Source organism: Fundulus heteroclitus, chromosome 5 (assembly GCF_011125445.2).
Source record: "Fundulus heteroclitus isolate FHET01 chromosome 5, MU-UCD_Fhet_4.1, whole genome shotgun sequence".
NCBI classification, from domain to species: domain Eukaryota; kingdom Metazoa; phylum Chordata; class Actinopteri; order Cyprinodontiformes; family Fundulidae; genus Fundulus; species Fundulus heteroclitus.
Window position 1 is genome coordinate 16,392,126 of NC_046365.1, and position 23,449 is coordinate 16,415,574.

The 23,449-nt window shown below is 39.1% G+C and overlaps 2 protein-coding genes across 2 annotated transcripts; one reads left to right on the top strand and one right to left on the bottom strand.

The window, feature by feature from the left end:
• The first annotated feature begins 163 nt into the window (after nt 1-163).
• LOC105915647 lies at nt 164-20,522 on the top strand. The gene is made up of 19 exons (XM_036136629.1): nt 164-613; nt 699-802; nt 1,400-1,554; nt 2,392-2,560; nt 2,688-2,811; nt 3,006-3,115; nt 3,869-4,083; nt 4,256-4,364; nt 4,520-4,726; nt 4,802-4,840; nt 10,189-10,714; nt 10,822-10,925; nt 11,011-11,165; nt 11,292-11,460; nt 18,539-18,662; nt 18,770-18,879; nt 18,992-19,206; nt 19,293-19,401; nt 19,970-20,522. Exons 1-19 carry the CDS (start codon nt 233-235, stop codon nt 20,211-20,213), a joined length of 3,369 nt encoding a protein of 1,122 aa, XP_035992522.1. The 5' UTR covers nt 164-232; the 3' UTR covers nt 20,214-20,522.
• Nucleotides 20,523-20,699: 177 nt separating this feature from the next.
• LOC118563140 (pre-mRNA-splicing factor ATP-dependent RNA helicase DHX15-like) lies at nt 20,700-21,803 on the bottom strand. The gene is made up of 3 exons (XM_036137026.1): nt 21,576-21,803; nt 21,317-21,486; nt 20,700-21,198 (listed from the first exon to the last, which is right to left on the bottom strand). The coding sequence occupies exons 1-3, from the start codon at nt 21,711-21,713 to the stop codon at nt 21,081-21,083; spliced, it is 426 nt and encodes a 141-aa protein (XP_035992919.1). The 5' UTR covers nt 21,714-21,803; the 3' UTR covers nt 20,700-21,080.
• Nucleotides 21,804-23,449: the final 1,646 nt, after the last annotated feature.

Genomic DNA, 23,449 nt, shown 5'->3' on the forward strand with positions numbered 1-23,449 from the left:
ATGCGTGTGCTTACAGGAGCGTGTCTATTTTCAAACCAAGGCAAACTTCGAGCGCAGTCCGTCTGACAAAGTTATTTATTAAATAAAAAGTTACATGATGGGCTTTGGTGAGCATAGCTGTATGTCCATTAACCACAAGACTGCAACAGAGGGAAAAAGATGTGTTCCTGAGTTTCCTGCTCCTCTGTGCCGCGTTCTTCCGCTCTTCAGCACTGCATCACCTACCAGCAAGATGAAGTTTGAGAACGTGCTCGTAGAGGTTAATGGCTTCGGGAGATTTCAGATAAGGATGATTCTCTTGCTGGTCATTCCTCGCGTGACTTTGCCGTTTCACTTCCTGCTTAACAATTTCATCACGGTCATTCCCTCTCACCACTGCGACATCAGTTCCTTAGACGATGGGGAAAGGTTTAGGAATCTATCTCTGGAAGACCAGCTTGTCGTCGGCGTTCCCTCACAGAGCGATGGGAGCCCGAGCTTGTGCCAGATGTTCGCGGAGCCTCAGTATCACCTGCTCCATAACTCTACCAACACCACTGATTTACCTACGATTCCATGCCAGAACGGGTGGGTTTATGACAACAGCACCTTCAAATCCACCCTGGCTACTGAGGTAAGCTCTGTCAGGACATTGTTTACATTATTATAAGTTTTATATGTTTAATGTTCTCTGCTATGTTGTCTGTGTTTCCTTTTAGTGGGACTTGGTTTGTGATAAGAAAAGCGTGAACAGAGCCACAGCCACCATCTTCTTCATGGGGGTGATGGTTGGAGCAGCAGCGTTTGGCTATCATAGTGACAGGTCGTTGTTTTTTTTATTACTGTTGAATTCCACTGTCAAATGTTTCTGATTACTGGATCTATATCTGTATTAAAAACATCTTCATAGTTTTAGAATCAAGACACAACTAGAAACTCTAAATTATATTGCTAGAGTTAAATAACTTTAATTTGTATAGGCATCTGTTTTCTTCTGTTTGCTCAACTAAAAGCTTTTGTAGGAACAGAAATAGTTGAAATATGGTTTCATTTAGTGTCATTGAAATTGCAGCAAGTTTTTCCTGTACATGTGTGGGTTCTCTTTAGGCACCCCAGGTTCCTCCCGCTGTGCACAAATTGACGTGTTATTTTAGCTCAAAAATATTAAGACTAATTACAACTTATTACTTTGCAAGCAGGGCACTAGACAATAGATTGCTCTAAATTTACCACAACCAAAAGAGATCACATTAATAATACTTACTTTTATATTAAATAGTAACACAAGTGTACAACAAAGTGTACCTAAGCAAAAACAGTTTTAACAACAGTTCAAGTTCATAAGATTGTATATTTTGATAACTTTTTTTTTTTCATTTTGAAATATTGATATTTATTCGTTGATTGTGTCTTTTCACAGGTTTGGCCGTAAAAGAACACTTCTGGTGTCCTACATAATAACCGCCATCTTTGGTTTTGCAAGTGCCTTCTCTTACAATTTTGCCATGTTTGCTGCCATGAGATTTTTCACTGGATTCGGGATTTCTGGAATCAGTATTGTCTCCATTGTCCTTTGTAAGTTTTCTGTCAACACTTCTACAGATTTGGTTGATTCACCTATTTGAATGGACGACATTGACTTGGTCTTGGTGATTGACTCTTTTTATTTTGAACCATTAAAGGTCATTCAAAGACAAGGATTAATGGCCACAAACAAACTTGTACAGCTGTTAATAAAACAAAAAGGCCTTTTCCCTTTGTGTTACACACTCTGCGTCTAAAACAGAAAAAAACAACAACCGTGCACGTGTTTTTCATTACAGTGTTTTTCTGGAGTGACAAATCCTGCCTCTCTATTTAATTGGCGAGTTATTTTGTACAATGTAATACTTCAATCGTTGTGGGAAAGTTTGTGAATGGCTCTTCAATTCAAACATGACAGCACACCAGCGCACAAAGGGAGGTCCATAAAGTGATGAATGAAGGAGTATGATGCCAAAGAACCTAACTAGCCAGCATACAGTCCTGACCTCAACCCAATAAAACAACTCTGGGGCAAATTAGAGAGGAGACCTTGAGCCAGGCCTTCTCGTCCAACATTGGTGTCTGACCTCACAAATGAGTGTTTTTTGGAAGAATAGTCACAAATTCCCACAAACACACAACTAAACCTTGTTGACAGCCTTCACAGAAGCGTTTAAGCTGCTGTAGCTGCCAATGCCATGTTAAAGTCTTTGTATTAAAAGCTGAGATTCATTGACGATTATGTGTGCAAAGGGAGATGACCCTATATAAAAAAAACTTTTCATGAATACACCAAACCTTGACCGTGTTGGAAATCACAAAACTCATTTATTAAACGATATTATTCTGATGAGTTGTTTTTTTCTTTCAATGTTCTTTTTCCAACAGGTATAGAATGGGTGGACATCAAGCACCGCACCGTGGTTGGAGTTTTAATGAGTCTGGACTGGAGCATGTCGACTGTTCTGTTACCCGGTGTGGCCTATCTCGTGAAGGACTGGAGACACCTGACCGCCACTGTGACCTCCCCGCTGTTGTTAGCTATAATCTGTTGGCGGTAAGGTGAACCTGGTCAGATTTAAAGTGTAGCAAAAAGTTTTGAGCTAGGAAAATCCTTACAAAGTCTTGAAAAAATAAAACATTTATAAGATGTCATTGTTCAGTCCACCTCTCTTCCTGTGCAGGTGGCTGCCTGAGTCTGCCAGATGGCTCATAAGTAATGGAAAAGTGAATAGTGCTCATTTTCACCTCACTGAGTGTGCAAAATACAACCGCAGAGAGGAGTTCATGGCTGACCTAAAGCCTGAGGTATTATTTGCATATATATATATATATATATTATTATTTGCATATATATATATATATATATATATATATATATATATATATATATATATATATATATATATATATATATATATATATATATATGTGTGTGTGTGTGTGTGTGTGTGTGTGTGTGTGTGAAAAGGTTTTTGTTCACATTTCTCTTTTATTGCCAGGTTCTCTCCAAGGTAATAATTGTAGAGGACGAAAATAGGAAATACTCCTATGTGGACCTTGTGAAGACCCCCAGAATGAGACAGCTTGCTCTAAAGACTGGCATTGTGTGGTATATAAATCCTTTAAATTTTAAAACAATTTCTGAAATTCATCCTCAAACTGTGATTTTGCTAGGCCTTACAAAAGCATCCATACCTCTCTGATGTTTTTTTTTTTTTAAGATTAATTTGAAATGACAAACTAACACTAACTAGCCAATAATAGTGAAGTAAAAACAAAAAGAAAATAGATTTTCCAATCTCTCATTGAGTGATTTTAAAACAGAGAAGGCTATTGTGCATGTAGAAATCAGTCCCCTCGAGTCGGTACGTTGCAGTAACAGCTTTTCCCGGCAGTAACAGCTGCAACTGTTTTGTGTAATCTCTCTACCAGCTTTGCACATCTAGAGACTAAACTTTAACACGTGCCTTCCAGTCACTAATCGATGACTTCTGAAGGCAATTAGTTGCAAAATGATTTTATTTAGTTTGTCAGAGAAAAGGGGGCTGAATATAAATATTTGCTAATTTTTAGTTCTAAAAAAACGTTGAAAACCACGTTATCATAATTTTTTAGGTGATGAGAACATTTTTGCCAGCCATGGCGTAATATCAGCGTATATCTTTTTTTTAATATAATTCACTCCTCAGCTAGAGAGAAACAAAAGACACGTTTACAGCTCCGACTCTAATTTTATGCACCAGACAGGAAGCAATATACATAAAAAATAACACAGGATGCAAACTGGCCAATCAGAAACCAGCATTCTTTGACCAGTATATTTTTAATAAATAAACCTTTTGCTGTGCTTGTTTGCCTGTAGGTTTGGAGTGGCCTGCATCTACTATGGAATCAGCTTGAACGTCTCTGGGTTTGGAGTGAACGTTTATCTCACTCAATTCATCTACGGCGTCACTGAAGTCCCGGCAAAAGTCTTCATCGTCTTTTTTCTGAACAAAATAGGCCGAAGGTGGACTCAGGCTGGAACGCTTTTCCTCACAGGGCTGTGTTTATTCTGCAACATGTTCATCCCTCAGAGTAAATCGTGGATTTAAGTTTGCGTTTCTAACAACGCGAGCGCTTTTGCAGCAGCGTTTACACTTGACAGAAATAAACTGTAAAACTAAAATCATCTGTGATTTGAAGCAAAAAGTCATGAAACCGTGATCTTTCGAAGTAGAAACGCCTGACAAAAGTACTTTTTTTTCAGGTCAGTGGATCGCAAGGACATTTTTGGGAGCTTCGGGCAAGATGTTTGCAGAGGCAGCTTTTACAACTGTATTCCTGTACACAACAGAGCTTTATCCGACTGTCATGAGGTCTGAAAACACTTTAACCGCTTTATGTCAAATCGAAATCTTGTTATCTAGTTAACAGATGCGTAAGCTCTTTTAAATGTCTGATAAAAATTTTAAATAAAATCAGGAAATGAGGACACTACAATCAAGTTATTTTTGGGCTTTGTGTCATACAGGCAAAATGGACTTGGTTACAGCTCTTTTATGGCCCGTATTGGTGTGTCCGTGTCGCCCCTGGTGATAATTCTTGAGGACGTCTGGTCTTACTTGCCGAGTATCATTTTCTGCCTGGTGGCTGTTGCTGCGACTTTATCAGCTTCTTTTCTGCCTGAGACTCTAAATGTCCGTCTGCCGGAGACTATCGAAGACGTGGAGCAGACGAGGTAGAGTACCGCCGCCTATTTTCAGATGCCTTCAAAACGTATAAGTGCTTTATGAAAATCTCTTTTGTTTTACAGAAGACGATCAATACCCTCAACTGATGAGAAACCCACACTGTGACTGTTTTGAGGCATGAAAAAAACTAAAAAGTTTGGTTTCTGGAGAAGAATGAGTGAAAAAAGGGGCGACTGATAAAACGTTTTGATGTTCTGAGAAGGACTTTTTTTTGTGCCTCTTCTGAGTCATTTAAGTATTACAGCACCTTGGAAAAGCATCCACCCATTGCTTTTGAAAGCAGCAGTGTGGAAGTTTTTACCCAAGTATTAGCTTAATTTGAGATATATTAAATGGTTTTGCAGGTTAATATACAGTACTTGGTCGGCATCGATGTCCTATGTAACTTGAGCGGAACGGATATCGTCGCTGAATGGGTCACCTGACCCATTCTAGGTTACATACAATTTAGGATTTAATCTAGAGGAGCGAATGTGGCCTTGTCTTTACAAGTAACTCAATGATCTCTCAGTGTGCTGGTCCAAACTGGTCTGCTATCGGATTCCAAAACTTGGAGGGAGACTGTTTAATTTTGCCACAACGCAGTGTTGCCAGTGGCCTTCAGGAGCGCTAAACCTGGAAGTTAGTGGTTAAAAGTTACAAGATCATGCTTTATCTATCTATCTATCTATCTATCTATCTATCTATCTATCTATCTATCTATCTATCTATCTATCTCTCTCTCTCTCTCTCTCTCTCTCTCTCTCTCTCTCTATATATATATATATATATATATATATATATATATATATATATATATATATATATATATATATATAAGAAGAATAAAATAAATAAATAAAATAAAAAACGGAAAGTTGACATGTCCATATGTATCCACCCAAGTGGTAATTCTTGGCAGCAAATTTTAATTTAGTTTCAGTCTTAGTCTTTTGACTAAACTTTTATTTAGTTTTAGTTATAATTTAGTCATCAGATTTGTAGTTTTAATCTAGTTTTAGCCAACTACCAGTAATTATCATAGCAATTTAGTCAACAAAATCTAGTAAATTTAGTTGCCTAAATTATGTCTAAAATGTAAAAACTTTTCATCAATCCTCTTGAGTTATTAACACCAAATGCTTCTTGTTATGAATCGCATCAATAGTTTTAACCAGACATAATGTTAATGTTTGAATATGTAATACTTACAAAAACAGATTAGGCATTTTTCTTAAACCCCAATTTCCACTACTCTGGGAGAAACTTATTTTATTCTTCAACTTTCTATACTGTAAATTCCATTTCGTTAAACACAGACATGTCTGGTAATCACAGAAACATCCAGATCTTGGCTATAGGAGATGATAGAAACTAGTTCTACGAACACCAAACAGGTACAACTACAAGCAGTTCAATGAAAAAATCCCCTGGTGCTTAAGATAGCATATATAGTGACAAATTGTCAGTTCATTTCGTCAAAGTTCTTATTCTTTCATGTAGTTTTTATTTAGCTATGTTGTTGTTTCTGTTATGCAATAAAGGTCACTTGACAAGAATAATAATGAAAATAATTTGTCAAAGAAGCTAACACTAATCCACCCCCACACACCCCTTTGCTATGAAGCTCCTGAAAAGTTCTGGTGCAATTACCTTCAGAAGTCCCACAGTTAGTAAACGGACATCATCTGTCAGTATAAACATGACTTTTCTGAAAAGCTCCAGAAGCTGCAGCACCACTAATCAAAAGACTCCAGACAAGTCAGGGACAAAGTTGTCAAGAAGTACAAGTCAGGGTGGGGTTATAAAAAGTATCCAAATCTTTGAGGTTTCCCTGGAGCACCGTCATCAAATCCATCATCTTCTGAAGTGGAAAAGCCAGGGTATGCAGGAATTTACCCCAGATATTACTCCATTAACTCCGCATTCTAAAACGGGGCCCTGGAGCACCATCAAATCCATTTTCTTCAACTGGAAAGCACCTGGTACCACAGCAAACCTGTCGAGAGAGGCCCGCCCTCCAAAAATCACAAACCAAGTAAGGAGGACATTAATCAGAGGGGAAGCACAGAGACCAAGGTAACCCTGAAGGAGCTGCAGAGCTGATCTGATGAGGAACCTTTTGGCAACCAAGGAGGATGGGATGTGTCTGGTCCAAACCCAACACATCCCATCCTCCCAAGAACATCATTCCCTCAGTGAAGCATGGTGTTGGCAGCATCATGCTGTGGGAATGTTTTTTAGCAGCAGTGACTGGGAAATTGGTTTGAGGGAAGGGAAAAATGGATACAAAATACAGGGATATTCTTGAGCAAAACCCCCGTCAACCTGGCTGTGATTTGAGATTGGGACGGAGGTCCAATTTATCAATGCAATTGAGAATACATGGTTAGACTTGAAGATGGACGCTTAAAGCAAAAAAACAAGAAAGAGCTGAAGCAGTTTAACCTGGAATGGACAAAAATCCCAGGGGCCAGATGTGGCGAGCTCATAGAGAATCACCCAAAGCTACTTGCAGCTGGAATTGCCGCAAAAGGTGGTTCTACAAAGTACTGACTTTCGAGGAGAGTGAACAGCTCTGCACACTGAACTTTTTTGTTATTTTGTCCTAGTTGTTGTTTGCTTCACAATAATAATGATTTGAAAAAAACACCTCTTCAAAGTTGTAGGCAAGTTCTGTCCGTTAAATAGTGCAACATTTCAAACAGTTCATTTTAATTTCCGGTCGTAAGGCAAAAATAAATATAAATAAACAAACATATTAATTGCCAAGGATTTCTTTCTTCCTTAAAGCTCTGAAGTAAACTAAAACACTAAGTGTTGTCCATAAATGTTGTGATTGTGTCCTATCTAACTAACCAACATGGTTGCAGTCGGACAAATAATTTGTCCCTAACAGGATTTTCTGCATGACTGCTTTTTATTTCTAAGCCATGCAGCCAGACTGATCCGACTGTGCCAACGACAATTCACACCCTGCATCAAAATCCTTCCTGAGTGATTGGATCCCAGCTACCAACTTTACATGCAACCAGAAAATCTGACAGCTAAGCAACCACCAGGTCTGCTGATGTTTTTGTGACGTCAGATGTTATAAATATCTTGAACCATGTTATTATCAAGGGAGAGATTTATCTGAGTCTCAGTTGTGTGTATTTATTTCAGCGACAAACTCTTAACAGACCTTCCTGTGTAGTTTAACAGACAGACTTTAAACAAAGCAAACTTAATAAAGACAAGGTAATCATCAGTGCACAGAAATTTTAACTTTTAAAACAACTGCTCAGGAAAACGTCTGAGGGATCACTTGTGCAACTTATTTTAGTGTACAGCCATAGTTCTATTTCAGGGGTGTCCAAACTTTTCGGTACGTGGACCAAAATTGTCCTGTTAAAGGAACTCGATGGCCAAAAAATAAATAAAAATAAAATAAAAAATGTTGTAATTTTTTTTACCTGCTCTACAACATATGATAATTTTAAAAGGTAAAAAAAGCTTTTGCTCAATAGTCGTATTGAAAGATGGTCGTCCAGTTTGCTAATTATTTTGAATAATTTAATTTGACTCTGGTTTAGCTATATAATAACAGTATTTGGCTCAGTTGCTCTTTGAAAACACTTGCTGTAATTAGCCAATTTTAATAATTGAATTCAAAGCAGATTTTAATGCTCCAACGTCTGAATTTGAGTAATTAAATGTCAGCGGATAGATGTTACTATGAAATTAAAGAGAATGTCAAAAGTGTGTTTATTTAAAGATGAATACTTTGTGTTGTACTTAACAATTTCATTTGTAGGATTTCTACTTTCTTGTCATAATTTTGCCCTAATTAAAAACTCAAATCTTCCATCTGCATCAGCCACCTAGACCAAATTTTTCTTGAAACGCTATTGGGGCCACCCAGAATGAGTACAGGGGGCCACAAATAGGTTAGGGCACAATAAATTCCATCCAAATAGCCACAGCCAAGATACAGTTTCCCAAGTTGTGCAAACGAAAAAAGAGGCCATGACTTCTTAATGTGGCCCTGCCAGTCTGACTTGTACAGTTTGCTTGAGGTGCAGCCTACAAGGTTACAGGTACTAAACCATCTATCGCTCTTTATTTTACATGAATAAGTAAATCCAGGTAATATTCAACCCTTCCACTTTGAATCTTCTGCTGCGTTGTAAGCATGACTCATCACAATCCAGTTTGCATCGCGGATAAAAAGAAATAATAATCTTTTGAAAACTATCCTTAAGACAAAATTGCTGGTTTTTCATTTTAGATGTACAACTCTGGAATAACTATGACTTGGTCAATGACTGAGTAGATGTAACAAATGCAGCAATTTAAAAAAAAAATGTTGTGCATTTTAACAGTACATTCAAGCAAATATGAATGGCCTGAAACTGACAGTCAACAATTCTTTTAAATAGATTGCTATTTGAGGGGTTAAATCTAAATTTAATAAAAGAAAATATGAATGAAATGTGGAATAAAAACTGTATTTTTATTTGCCTTTATGTGTACTCTGAACCGGAGTGGCCAAAAGGAAATTTCACCTCAGTACCACGCGGTGACAATAAAGAGTCTTTGAATCAAATCAAGTTAAATAAGTACGAAAATGTTTGCCAGCCATCTGTTTAAAACATCCCACGGATGTATATACCTAAAAACTCAAAGCTTTTTGCTTTTCAAAAATTACACATTTATAAAACATTACACATTTTTATTTTTACCACTCATCTGTGATTTGATAACGGCCTGATCTAAACTTTAAACACCACAATTTAAGACTAAACTGAACACAGATTTGTAACCGTATAACATTATTACACAACAATGTGATGCGGCAATTATTAGTTTATTAAATGTAACTAATAATTGCAGCGCCATAAGCTCCCTTTTTTGCAGACTACAAGCCGCTGTTGACGACATTGAGCTGTAAATAGCAAATCAACAGAACGTCCATGTAAGAAGTGTATTTTCAAAGTTTGCTTATCAAACGTTTCCTCACTTTAATAGCGCAGCATACTTGACTGATGTTGGAGACCAACGTCCATCCCTTCAGGACCGCAGTCTACCCAACGTCTGAGTAGTGGATGTGGTGGAACAGGAGATTTACATCAAGAATGTGGAGCCACTAAATCAGCAACAACTGCGTAATTATCAGGTTAATATTGTCCAAATTCTCTGCACAATGTTTCCAACACCTTGTTTAATCTTTGCAAAAAAAAAAAAAAAAAAAAACATCAGGGCAGTTCTGAACACAAGAGGGTCCAACCTAGCTTTGGACTAAAACTCTTTTGTGTCTTATCTGATCTATGAAGCTTGTGGAAAAGAGCTACAGAAAAAGAGGGTGATCCTATTGTTCTCTTTAAATGAGAGCCTTCTTAACACCACTGCCCGCTCCTCTTACTTAGAAGTAAGTCGGCTGCGGATTTGTTAAGTCAAATATTCACTCACTTCACCTGTAATCTCGCAGCCAGTGGTGTCGTCAAGTGCCAAAGGTTGTCCTGTCTTGGCAAACACCCAAGACAGCGGTGGGCTTCGCTGTGCACAGGCATGGGAGCCACTTTAGCATACTTTCCCCCGTTGAGCTTGCAGGGCACATTGTCGCACTGCAGAAGGAAGCAACGATGACGTTTGAGAACGTTCTCGCCGATATTGGCGGATTTGGCAAATTTCAGATAATGATCGTCGCGATCAACTTCCTCGGACGCTTCACGCTTCCCTGCCACTTCATGCTGAATAATTTCATCGCAGCAACTCCGGCTCACCACTGTGACATCAGCTCTTTGGGAGATTTCCTGAATCTGTCTCAGGCGGAGAGGATCGCCGTGACCGTCCCAGTCGAGAGGGATGGGAGTGTGAGCTCCTGTCGGATGTTTGCGAAGCCTCAGTATCACCTGTTGCTTAACTCCTCTGACGTTTCTGATGCCGCCGCCGTGCCATGCCAGAATGGATGGGTGTACGACAACACCACCTTCAAATCAACTATAACCTCGGAGGTAATCCCACTGACTGCTTTTTCTCTCTTTCTCTAAATAAACTTTGTTATTGTTGTGAGTATCTTTGATAGAGTGATCCTTTGCCTTTCCACTCTTGCTCCACAAAGTGGGACCTTGTGTGCGACAGAAGAGGGAAAAATAAAGCAACAGCCACAATCTTCTTTGTCGGAGTAATGTTTGGAGCCATAACCTTTGGAAGTCTGAGTGACAGGTATTATAGCTTTGTAATGCAGCATTTAAACTAAAGGTTGTGTTCTTTGTTTTATTCTCAGCTTCATGCGGTTGACTCTCCACAGGTTTGGCCGCAGGATCATGCTCCTGGTGTCGTATGTGTCCGGCATGCTGTTTGCTGTGGCAAGTGCTTTCTCCACAACCTACGTCATGTTTGCAGTATTGAGGTTCTTCACTGGCTTCTGCATCACTGGCATTGTCATCGCCTCATCCGCGCTCAGTAATTCATTGCTGATTTCTTTCTCAAAATATGCCACAACCCCATCCGTAATTATGGTTACCATAGGGCAGGACAGCCTTGTGAGGAACGTTTAGTTTCCCCTTTTGATGAACTGTGTCTTTGCAGATGTGGAGTGGGTGGATATTGAGCACAGGAAACTGGTGGGAGTCATCGATAGTTTATCCTGGAGTTTTGGCCTAGTAATATTTTCAGGCATCGCCTACTTGGTGACTGACTGGCGTTGGCTGGTTGTCAGCGTGACCTCACCTTTAATCTTGGCCATCATCACTTGGAGGTATGACTCGGTGGTTTCCCCGTAAACACAACTTTGTCACGGTGGCTTTTATTTACCAAAACTAAGCCAAGTTTTTTTTTAGCGACACCCAAAATCGCTTAAAAAAGAAGCATTGCTGGGGACTTGATTTGGGGGACCGGGGTTTCCTGGCCTCTCTTATGTCAAAGACCAAGCCTAGCCAATAATGGTTTTATTTATTTTCTGTTGCTGCACATCACGCTTGGGAACTCCTCGTGTTTCACGGTTTGCTCTCTTGGCGTGGTAGAAGGGCGCTAGCCTAGCTTTAGCCTAGCCTAGCTTTAGCTCCACAATGGCTTCCTCTCCTACTATTACTTCAGCTTCTCCGTCTCTGACTAAGTCTCCCCTTATCTCTTGCTCTCTGTGTCAGATGTTTAGCTATTCCTCTGCCTCCTTTAGTGATAATGGTACTTGTAATAAATGTAGTGTTTTTGTAGCTTTGGAGGCGAGGGTGTCAGAATTAGAGTCCCGGCTCCGTGCTATGGAAAGACCAGCTGATAGCCGCCCCTCTGCTAGCGCGGAGCCACATAGACCTAGCGTTAGTTCACTTAGTGGTCCTCCAGAAGCACCCGAGCAGCCGGGTAAGCAGGCTGGCTGGGTGACAGTTCGTAGGAAGCATAGCTCTAGATTTCAGCCCCCAGTTCACCACCAACCCGTCTGCGTTTCAAACAAATTTTCCCCACTCAGCGACACACCCGCTGAGAAGCCGACCCTGATTATTGGGAGCTCAATAGTCAGAAACGTGGCACTAGAGACACCAGGGACCATAGTTAAATGCCTACCAGGGGCCAGAACGGGCGACATAGAATCTTACCTAAAACGGCTGGCTAAGGATAAGCGTAAATACAGTAAGATTGTTATTCACGCTGGCGGTAATGACACCCGATCACGCCGATCGGAGGTCACTAAAGTTGGTGTTGCTTCGGTGTGTGAGTTTGCTAAAGCAATGTCGGACTCCGTAATTTTCTCTGGTCCCCTGCCTGATTTGACCAGTGATGACATGTTTAGCCGCATGTCATCATTCAACCGCTGGTTGTCTAGGTGGTGTCCTGAAAACGACGTGGGCTACATTGATAACTGGAGAACTTTCTGGGGAAAACCTGGTCTGATCCGGAGAGACGGCATCCATCCTACTTTGGATGGTGCAGCTCTTCTTTCTAGAAATCTGGCCGGATTTATTAGTCCTCCTAAATGCTGACAACCCAGGGTCCAGACCAGGAAGCAGAGCCGTAGTTTAACACACCTCTCTGCAGCTTCTGTACTGTTACCCATCCATTATCCTATTGAGACGGTGTCTTTCCCACGGCCAAAACTTAACAGATCAAAAACTTATCTAAAAGGAACAAATCATAAAAACCTAATAAAAATCAATACGGTTCACCTTGAACCTAAAAATAAAACAATTAAATGTGGTCTATTAAATATAAGGTCTCTCCCTCCAAAGACTTAGTTAACGAATTGATTTCTGATAAACAGATTGATTTGTTTTGTCTCACAGAAACCTGGCTACAAGAGGACTACGTTAGTATAAATGAGTCAACTCCCTCCAATTATTCAAATTTCCACATTCCCAGATCTGTGGGAAGAGGAGGAGGAGTGGCAACCATCTTTCAGTCTGATTTATTAATTAGTCCCAGGCCAATTAATAACTACAGTTCTTTTGAACATTTAACCCTCACTTTCCCTCATCCAAACTGCAAAGCAATAAAACCTCTTCTGTTTGTTGTTTTGTATCGTCCACCAGGCCCTTACACTCAGTTTTTGGATGAGTTGTCAGATTTCTTATCTGATTTGGTGTTAAATACTGATAAGGCTATTATAGTGGGTGATTTTAACATCCATGTTGACGCAGAATGTGATAACCTTAGTGTAGCCTTTAAAACTATCCTAGATTCAATTGGTTTTGCTCAAAATGTGCATAAACCGACGCACTCTTGGCTCCATACTTTAGACCTTGTGCTGACATATGGCATTGATTGTGAAGAATTAACAGTATTTCCTCACAACCCTGTCCTATCTGATCATTTTTTAATAACATTTGAGTTTAATCTAACTGAGTTCTCCACCCCCAAAAGAGGGTTCCATTATAGTAGATCTTTATCAGATAATGCTGTATCAAAACTTAAAGAGTCTGTCCCCTTTTTAATATCCTCCGTATTGCAGAAAATGCCCTGTAGATGGCAGCAATGTTGTTTCTTCCAATTCACAAATAGATGTCTTTGTAAACGGTATGACTTCGTCATTGCGTTCTGTATTAGACAATGTAGCTCCCTTGAAAAAGAAGGTGATTATTCACAGGAAGCTGGCTCCTTGGTTTAATTCAGAGCTGCGTTCCTTGAAGCACAATGTTAGGAAATTGGAGAGAAAATGGCGCTCTACACACCAAGAGAAATCCTACCTAATCTGGAAGAACAGTCTATTGTTGTATAACAAGACCCTTCGCAGAGTTAGAGCAGCATATTTTTCATCATTAATTGAGGAGAATAAGAATAATCCTAGATTTCTCTTCAGTACAATTGCCAAACTTACCCAGAGCCACAGCTCTGTTGATCGATCCATTCCCTTAGCTCTTAGCAGTACTGATTTTATGGGATTCTTCATAAATAAAATTGATTCCATTAAAAATAAAATAATTGGCATCCTCCCAAACATGATTACCTCATCCTCAGTAAGTGAGGCAGCATTGGAGGAATCCTTAGAACCTGTGCAGTGTCTGAACTGTTTAAAAGCAGTAGAGCTTTCTGAGCTATCTAAAATTTTAGCTTCATCTAAACCTTCTACCTGTATGTTAGACCCAATCCCAACCAAGTTGTTTAAGGAGGTATTCCCTCTGATCAGTGGTCCTATTTAAGACATGGTTAATCTATCCTTGGTAAATGGATATGTACCACAGGCTTTTAAAGTAGCTGTTATTAAACCTTTACTTAAGAAACCATCTCTTGATCAAGATGAGTTAGTAAATTACAGACCTATATCTAATCTTCTTTTCTTATCTAAAATTATTGAGAAAGTAGTTGCTAATCAACTATGTGAACATTTACAAAGTAATGACCTACTTGAGGAGTTTCAGTCAGGCTTCAGAGCTCATCATAGCACTGAAACAGCTCTGGTGAAGGTCACCAATGATATTCTCATGGCCTCAGATAATGGACTTGTGTCTATACTTGTCCTGTTAGATCTCAGTGCTGCATTTGATACAGTTGATCACAATATTCTCCTACAAAGACTTGAGCATACTGTAGGGATTAAGGGAAAAGCATTAGGCTGGTTTAAATCTTATCTGTCGGACAGATTCCAGTTTGTTCATGTTAATAATAAATCTTCCTCAAACTCTAGGGTCACTTGTGGAGTACCACAGGGTTCAGTCCTTGGACCAATTCTATTTACTATATATGTGCTTCCGATAGGCAAAATTATCAGACAGCATGGGATTAATTTCCACTGTTATGCTGATGACACTCAGCTATATTTATCCATAAATCCTGATGAATCCAATCAGTTACTTCGACTGCAGTCATGTCTTGATGACATCAAAAGCTGGATGACTTTAAATTTCCTGCATTTAAATTCTGACAAGAAAGAAGTTGTAATCTTTGGGCCAGAGTCTTCAAAAAATAAAGTTCTTAATCAATCACTTAATCTGGATGGCATTAACTTGGTCCCTGGTAATAAAGTTAAAAATCTTGGTGTTGTTTTCGACCAAGACATGTCATTTAAATCCCATATTAAACAGGTTTCCAGAGTTTCCTTTTTTCACCTCCGGAATATCGCCAAAATTAGAAACATTCTGTCCAGGAGTGATGCTGAAAAACTAGTCCATGCATTTGTTACTTCAAGGCTGGACTATTGTAATTCTTTACTATCAGGAAGTCCACAAAATGCAGTTCGAAGTCTTCAGCTGATTCAAAATGCTGCGGCAAGAGTTCTGATGAAAATCAACAAGAGGGATCATATTTCTCCAATTTTAGCTTCCCTTCATTGGCTTCCTGTTAAATCAATAATATAATTTAAAATTCTCCTTCTAACGTATAAAGCCCTTAATAATCAAGCTCCATCATATATCAGAGCTCTGATTACCCCGTATGTTCCTAACAGAGCACTTCGCTCTCAGACTGCAGGTCTGCTGGTGGTTCCTAGAGTCTCTAAAAGTAGAATGGGAGGCAGATCCTTTAGCTATCAGGCTCCTCTCCTGTGGAACCAACTCCCAGTTTTGGTCCGTGAGGCAGACACCCTATCTATTTTTAAGACTAATGTTAAAACTTTCCTTTTTGACAAAGCTTATAGTTAGAGTGGCTCATACCCTGAGCTATCTCTATAGTTGTGCTGTGATAGGCCTAGGCTGCTGGAGGACATCAGGGTCTAATTTTCTCACTCTACTGATTTCTACTGTTCTTTAGTCTACTGTTCTCCAGTTTTGCATTGTATTACATTGAAATGACTGTCGTCATTTCAGCTTTTAACTTTTTGCTCTCTCTCTTTTTCTTCATAGTAGGTACACCTGGTCTGGCGTTCTGTTAACTGTGACATCATCCAGAGAAGACGGCTCACCTGCTACTACCATCTAATGTAGAACAGATTACTAGATCAATGTGTGCTTCTGTGCTTTTTTGTCTCTCTTGTTGTGTCTCTGCTCTGTCTTCTGTAACCCCAGTCGGTCGAGGCAGATGACCGTTCATACTGAGCCCGGTTCTGCCGGAGGTTTTCCTTCCCGTTAATGGGGAGTTTTTCTTCCCACTGTCGCTTCATGCTTGCTCAGTATGAGGGATTGCTGCAAAGCCATGTACAATGCAGACGACTCTCCCTGTGGCTCTACGGTTCCCCAGGAGTGAATGCTGCTTGTCGGGACTTTGATGCATTCAACTGGTTTTCTTATATAGGACATTTTTGACCAATCTGTATAATCTGACCCAATCTGTATAATATGATTGAACTTGATTTTGTAAAGTGCCTTGAGATGACATGTTTCATGATTTGGCGCTATATAAATGAAATTGAATTGAACTGAATTAATTAGCCATGTAAAACAAAGCAGTATGTATATTTTTCCATCTATTCCATAGTGTGCTTTTATTTTTGTTTTGGGATCTTTTTCACAAAAAGCAAAAATCTGCATGTATCACACGACATTATCAGTTTAACTGTTTGACACCTGTCGAGACTTGGCATGTGGGCCTTCTCCCTGTGACGCTTTTGGTTTTAGTAGATCTATCTCAAAAGTAAACAACAGCAATCTGGCAGGATGAACATCCATGAAACTACTTTAATTCATTAATAACTACTTTTTTTGGTAACAAAAATTAATAATCTAACATTTGTGTAAACGTGTCCCAACCCACTATGAGTTCCTCATCCAAAGACCTGGGAACCATTAGCTTCAATTCATTAATGATTAGTGTTGCACCGATGCCATTTTTTTGGCCCGATACCGATACCCGATACGTGGCTGTGCAGTATTGGCCAATACCGATACCATCTGTTTGAAATTGATGTGTGTGTGTGTATATGAAGAACTGCTTACTGCTTAGGGTAGTAGAACTTATTATTGCCTACCTGGAATGGGTGACAATAGTTGAATAAACTTTTGGCTCTCAAAGGCCAAAATAGTGCAACATTAGTGAAATTATAACATATATAATAGTAGTGCAACAGTACGACAGCAAAATGACATTAATAATTAAATAATCTCTTTTAAACCCTGAGTTTTGGCTCTCAAATGCCAAAATAGTGCAACTTTTATGAACTTATATAAGATGTATAATACTAGTCGGGAGAGAGAAGGCTGCGTTCAAGTGACATACAAACATCAAAATGGTATCGGTGCCCTATTTGTTGGTACTCGCCGATACCGATACAACCATTTTAAAGCTGGATCTGAGCCCCGTCCGATACTGGTATCAGTGCAACACTAATAATGATTACATCATTGTAACAGCCTTTAGTTTATTTTCTAAACCTAGGGTCTGCCACCTGTGCCTCAGGAGCTGTAAGTGGCTCTTTGGATTTCTGAAGAACTTTGGCGGAAATTATGGAAGAACCTACCAGCGTTTTTAAATATACAGTATTTATAACAAAAGAGGACCGTAGCAGTTTTTTTTCCCATGCCATAATTGAATTTTCACAACAGAATGACACTAAAAGTACGAGAAATGTTTTTTGAAATCAAGCTTTCTTATTATTAGATTGGAAATCACATGCTTTTTGTTGCATCATCCAGATCCAGATATAATTATCTCGTTGAAGAAAATGCCCATCCATATTTTTGCAAAAGATTTTATTTCTGTTAAAAATGCTAAGTTGTCTGTATTTTTCAAAACGTTATAGTAAATAAAGTCTATTTATTAAGCACCTTTCACAGACAAAGAAACCAACAAAACAGTTAAAACAAAATAATAAAAACATTCAACAAAAGGCCTGTTTAAAAAAGAAAAATTGTAACTGCTTCTTAAAATAGTCCACAGAGTCGCGTAACATTTGTGGCTCTAAATGAATTTTATTTAGCCGGACCAAGAACCGGGCACCTTTACCCACTATATGTACTTAAACAGAAACAATTACGTTGTTTCTGATTTCATTGATTTTAAAGGTGACATTACAATTGGCAGCTTTAAAATAAAATAGTTGTATATTTTACATAAAAGATGTACCATTCTGAAATGTAATAAATCTGTCTCTGTACTTTAATAAAAATAAATTTGCAAGTGACAACACATTAAAAAAATATATTAATGCTTATTTAAGACGCAAATAAGCTTAAAAAAAATAAAAAATCATGAAGCCAAAAATATTTGGTAACTTCATAGACATTTAGCTGAGGATCCCTTAAAAAAAAATCAAAATTACAGAAACTGTTCATCTTACCATTTAGATAACCTGTAACCACATAATTAGTTTTTGCATATTAAACTTAGTACTCACTGATGTAAGGTTACAGAGTAGACGCGTTAACAGAAAATGTGAAGTAATAAAATGCTTAACACAACATATTGAGTTTTTTTTTTTTTATAGATTAATTTCCTTAAAGTACATATGGGTTAAAAACCATCTCTGTTGTTAACATCAGGTGGTTGCCAGACTCCGCAAGGTGGCTCATTGCCAATGGAAAATTGGAGAAGGCTCAGATGTACCTGAAGAAATGCGCAAAGATGAATCAAAGAGAAGATTCGATTCACACACTTCAAGCAGAGGTTGTATACTCAATTGGCAGACATGAAATTAACTCTTGTTTTACACCATTTGTATTTTAAATGACCTGGTTTTAAATATGACTGCCCCTGGCTTTTTTTTTTTTCAGACATTATCCACCATTGTAGTGAGGGAGACGAAAGGCCGAACTTATACCTACCTTGACTTGATTCGAACACCTAAGATGAGGAAACTAGCCCTGCGAACTGGTTTATTATGGTTTGTGCAATCTTTAATACTGCCTTCAATTATTAAAATTGTCATTTGTATTAGAACCCCAAAATGTTAACTTTAAATTAAAACCAGTTTCTGAATTTGCCCATGCCCACAGGTTTTGCGTGGCAACAACAGCTTACGGCATCAGCTTCAACATCACTGGCTTTGGCTTGAACATCCACCTTACTCAGTTTACCTATGCTTTAATAGAGGTGCCAGCCAAGCTTTCGGTTTATTATCTCCTAGATAAAATAGGCAGACGCAACACTGAGGTGGGAGCTCTGTTGTTAGCTGGTCTCTGTCTTGGAATCAACATTGTGATACCAAAAAGTAGGAACCCAGCTAAATTCTGCATTTTTTTATGATCAATTTCTACAATATTTACTATAAAAAAAACATAAACCCCTTTTTTGCAGGTATACCTGTGGCTCGAACAGTTGTTGCTGTTTTTGGGAAGGGGTTTTCTGCTGCCTCCTTTGGAACGGTCGGCTTGTACAGCTCTGAGCTGTATCCAACTGTAGTTAGGTAAGGAAGCGATAACCTAACCTTTACGTACAAGCGCATCACACATTTGTGTAGCTGCCTTGAGTTTCTGTGGCATGTGCAAACATGGTTTAAACAAATTGTGCTACCTTTGCCTTGCTATGCACCCAATATACTGTGATGACGAGGTAAGTTCATGGTAAACTATGCAGATGCTCAGTCTGTACTAATGAAGATTCACTTACCTTGTTTGATATGGCAGAGGGGGTTGCAGTATATCTGGTTATTTAAGCTAATAAATATTAGCTTGCAGGCACTCTAGACTGTGCAAAGAGCACTGAATTTACAGTTTAGATAGCACAACATAAGTGCTATTTTCATTTCAATAAACACGGGGACTTAATTCCTTTATGTTTGGATTTAAATCAAGTGTGTTTAGGTGTCAATATAGGAAATGTATGACTACAGCTTGTGGACTTTTTGCACATTTTAATCAGCACAAAAGGACATGTAAACCATTTTTCCTGCCAAATGTTAATGAATAAATAGTGCATAAGCAAACCCTCATACTTAGTCTCTCCTGTAAGAGCTGTACTTTTCCCATTTACAGGCAGAATGGAATGGGCTACAACTCCTTCATGGCTCGGTTTGGGGTCGCTGTGTCTCCTTTGATCCTGTTACTGGACGAGGTCTGGAAGGACCTGCCCCAGGTGGTCTTGTGCTCAACAGCTGTACTGGGAGCGCTGGTGGCGAGGACGTTGCCAGAGACACGCAACAGATGTCTGCATGAGACCATCGAAGATATTGAAGGAGAGCCCAACCAGTGTAGCAACAACAAAAAGTCATCAGAATGAGTGTTTGTTTGTTTTTTGGTCAATAGAAAATACAAATTGCCAGTTTTGACAGCCAGATTTGTGTTAACTTAGTGATATGGTTTATTTAGAGAAGTGAATGTGATTGGAAGTTTTGAAGTAGGTTTTACTTGGTATAAAGCAGACAATACCAACTTTACCAGTTGCTTATATTTGTCTTATCCTGGCAGGATCTATTTTACAAATGCAAATCAGTTTAATTATTACATTTTGGGGGCTACCATCCTTTTTTTGTAAGAATGAATAATTATATATTTGTGATAAAAAGGTTTAAAAAAATTCAATAAATAAACCAAAAATACTGTCAGAGTAAAAGATGTTCATCACAGTGTTGGGGCCAGTGCTAACTGAGGTTATAATATGTTATGACAAACTAAGGACATTAAGATAAAAACAAAAAAATAATTTAGATGTTAACTTTTAATATAACAAATCTAAGATCTAAATAAACCTTTAAGTAAATAAATCCCCCATCAAACCATTTTTATTGTCAGCAACCAAAAAATGTTATAGACAATAAAAGTCAAAGCTTATTTATTAAAGAAACAAAGCAAGCACAGATCTTTGTTATGGCTCCAATTTCTCCTGAAGAAAGTTCAACCACATCAACAAGACCTGCTCCATATTACTTCTTTTGAAAATCATAATAGCTGGATCTAACAATTGCTGCTGATATTCAATTACACCTACTTATAGAACTGACACTGATGGGGGGAAAAAAATAACAAAAATAAGCAAACAAATACTATAAATCATAAAGCCAACGTTTGAACATTAAGGTACAATGATACAGAAAGATCTAAAACTACAGTATGCAGGTGGTTTTCCAGGACACTTCTCGACTATATTTCAGTACTGAGAGTATTCTTTGCTCTCTAGTTTGGCAACAATTCGCTCCAGCTGTCTTTTAGCTTCACATTGTGGAAAGTTACTCATGTCATAGTACTGGGGTGCAATCTTCACCAACCTGCAACAAAGAAGAAGAAATGAACATTCCCTCCAGTACGAACGCCACCGTTTAAACTCATTCAGTGCAATTAGGCGGAAGGCTTTTCCGGACTAATTCAAAACATCAGTGCACATACCACTCTGGTTTGATATCTGTGCAAGTTCGGATGTAGTTCTTGGTGGTGAGGACAAACTCATTGTAGAGCACCCATTCAGGCTTGTGGTCCAGGACCGTGGATGGGTGCAGCTGCACCACCTGGTTATCTTTCACTGTAAGGTAATGGCCCGTGCGCTCCAGATGAGCCACCTGAAGGAAGGACAGCAGGCGTTACTGTTAAAACCTCTGCAGGACAAAGGCCGTCTCGGATAAACATTTTCGCCACAGCGTCGGCTCACCTGCATGAAGAAGCCGGTGCAGAGCGCTCGTCGGATGTTGATGTAGTAATCTCTGCTGGTGAACTCTGTGCTCCGCCGGGGCAGACTGAAGCGGTCCATGATCCGGGACAGCTGCTGGCGTACATTGTCAGCAGACATCAGCGAGCGGTAGTTGACAAAGTTGTCATAACACCACTGGTTAGATTCATGGTCTGGAAACAAAAGAACAGAAGGATTAACGTTGAAGTGATACGTGGGAAGACTAAACTTTCAGACAATAAGATTGACCTAAATGGAACTCAGAGGAAATTGTTTTCAGTACGACAGAGAATGAAAGGCTTTAAAAAAAATGATTACAGGATTAACTGGTTGGAGCTAATTAGGGGAAAAAAAACATTTGACTGCTACGTTAACAGGTAAGACTTGAGTGTGTGGCAGTGCTGTGCAACACACGTTGGTCCTATATGCATCTGCAGACAAACAAATGGATAATACTGATAGCGCCAGCAAGAGCGTTGCTATAACCCAATTTTTTCACACCACCCGAAGCCCCGCTGCTCCATTCCTTCCTGTTTTACATGACATTTGGTCGAGATTAACTGAGCACTTGGAAACTTTAGATGTGGGATTGTCTGTTGCTGATGCAGGAATTTGTCAAGTATTGTGATAACAAACAAACAAACCAAAAAGCGTTATCACAAAACTGAAAACCAAGCCAAATTAGACCGTGTAAGCCATTCACTTGCAGTTCAAAAAAAGATGTAATACAAGCCCTTGCTAGACTAACATTACCTACTAACAGACAGAAAAGCCAATTTAAAACTAATATTTTCAAGAACTTGTATAAAGTGACCTCCAAAGATGAGGAGATAGAAGCCTGCAGGCTGAATTGTCTCAGTGGGAACAGTATTTATTTTGATCCAACCTGGTCTGTCAGGTTAATCTGCCGTTGGCATAAAAACGAAGAGCAGCACAAAGAACTTGCTCTGAACTGAGAGTGCCCACGTTGTGTTAGAAAAGCAATATGCGGACTGAAAATATTGAGAAATCACTGACAGCGATGGAAAACTGTAACGCCTGAAAATATATTGATCCAGAAAGGTTGAGACATTTAATCGTGGTCTGATCAGCCTCTCCCGACAGAGATCTCTCTGCTGGAGTATTTGCTCTCCAGCACGCAGGCTCCTCCTGAATAGGACACGCCTTTTCTGACACGCCCTTGTACAGATCTCAACTCAATGTGAGCAAACCTCATCTTGGACTCGTCCGCTGCCTTCTTAGCCTCCGTGGGACGGACAAAACACTGTGGGACTAAACAAGGTTGGTATGGGCCCCAACAAAGCCGCCCATAGGGATGAGTCAAACATTCACAGAAAAATGGAGCAAAGCCTATGATGCTAGGGCAGTTGACACTGCGTTGGGACAGGGCAGGACCACACTCTTTATCAAAGGGGGGTAGGGGTAGTGGGGGTCTGCAGGCTTTTCTCATGGCCATTTCCAACAGTAATGGCTATAAGCTCATAGAGGGGGGCTGGGGGGGGGGGGGTCATTTAACCACATCTGTAAAACAAGAATTTTCACACAACTATCAAGTGTTAGAAACGCCAGCAATGGCCTGAAACTGACAGTCAACAATGCTTTTAAATAGATTGCTATTTGAGGGGTTAAACCTAAATTTAATAAAAGAAAATATGAATGAAATGTGGAATAAAAACTGTAAAAAAAAAAAAACATTTAAACATCAGGATTACGTCTTTATCTGTGACTCTCCTGAACACTACAAAAAAAAAAAAAAAAAACACTGTAACCCTGGTTCTTTGCCTGTTTGTTTGTCTATTTGCCTTCATTATGTGTACTCTAAACTGGAGTGGCCAAAAGGAAATTTCACCTCGGTA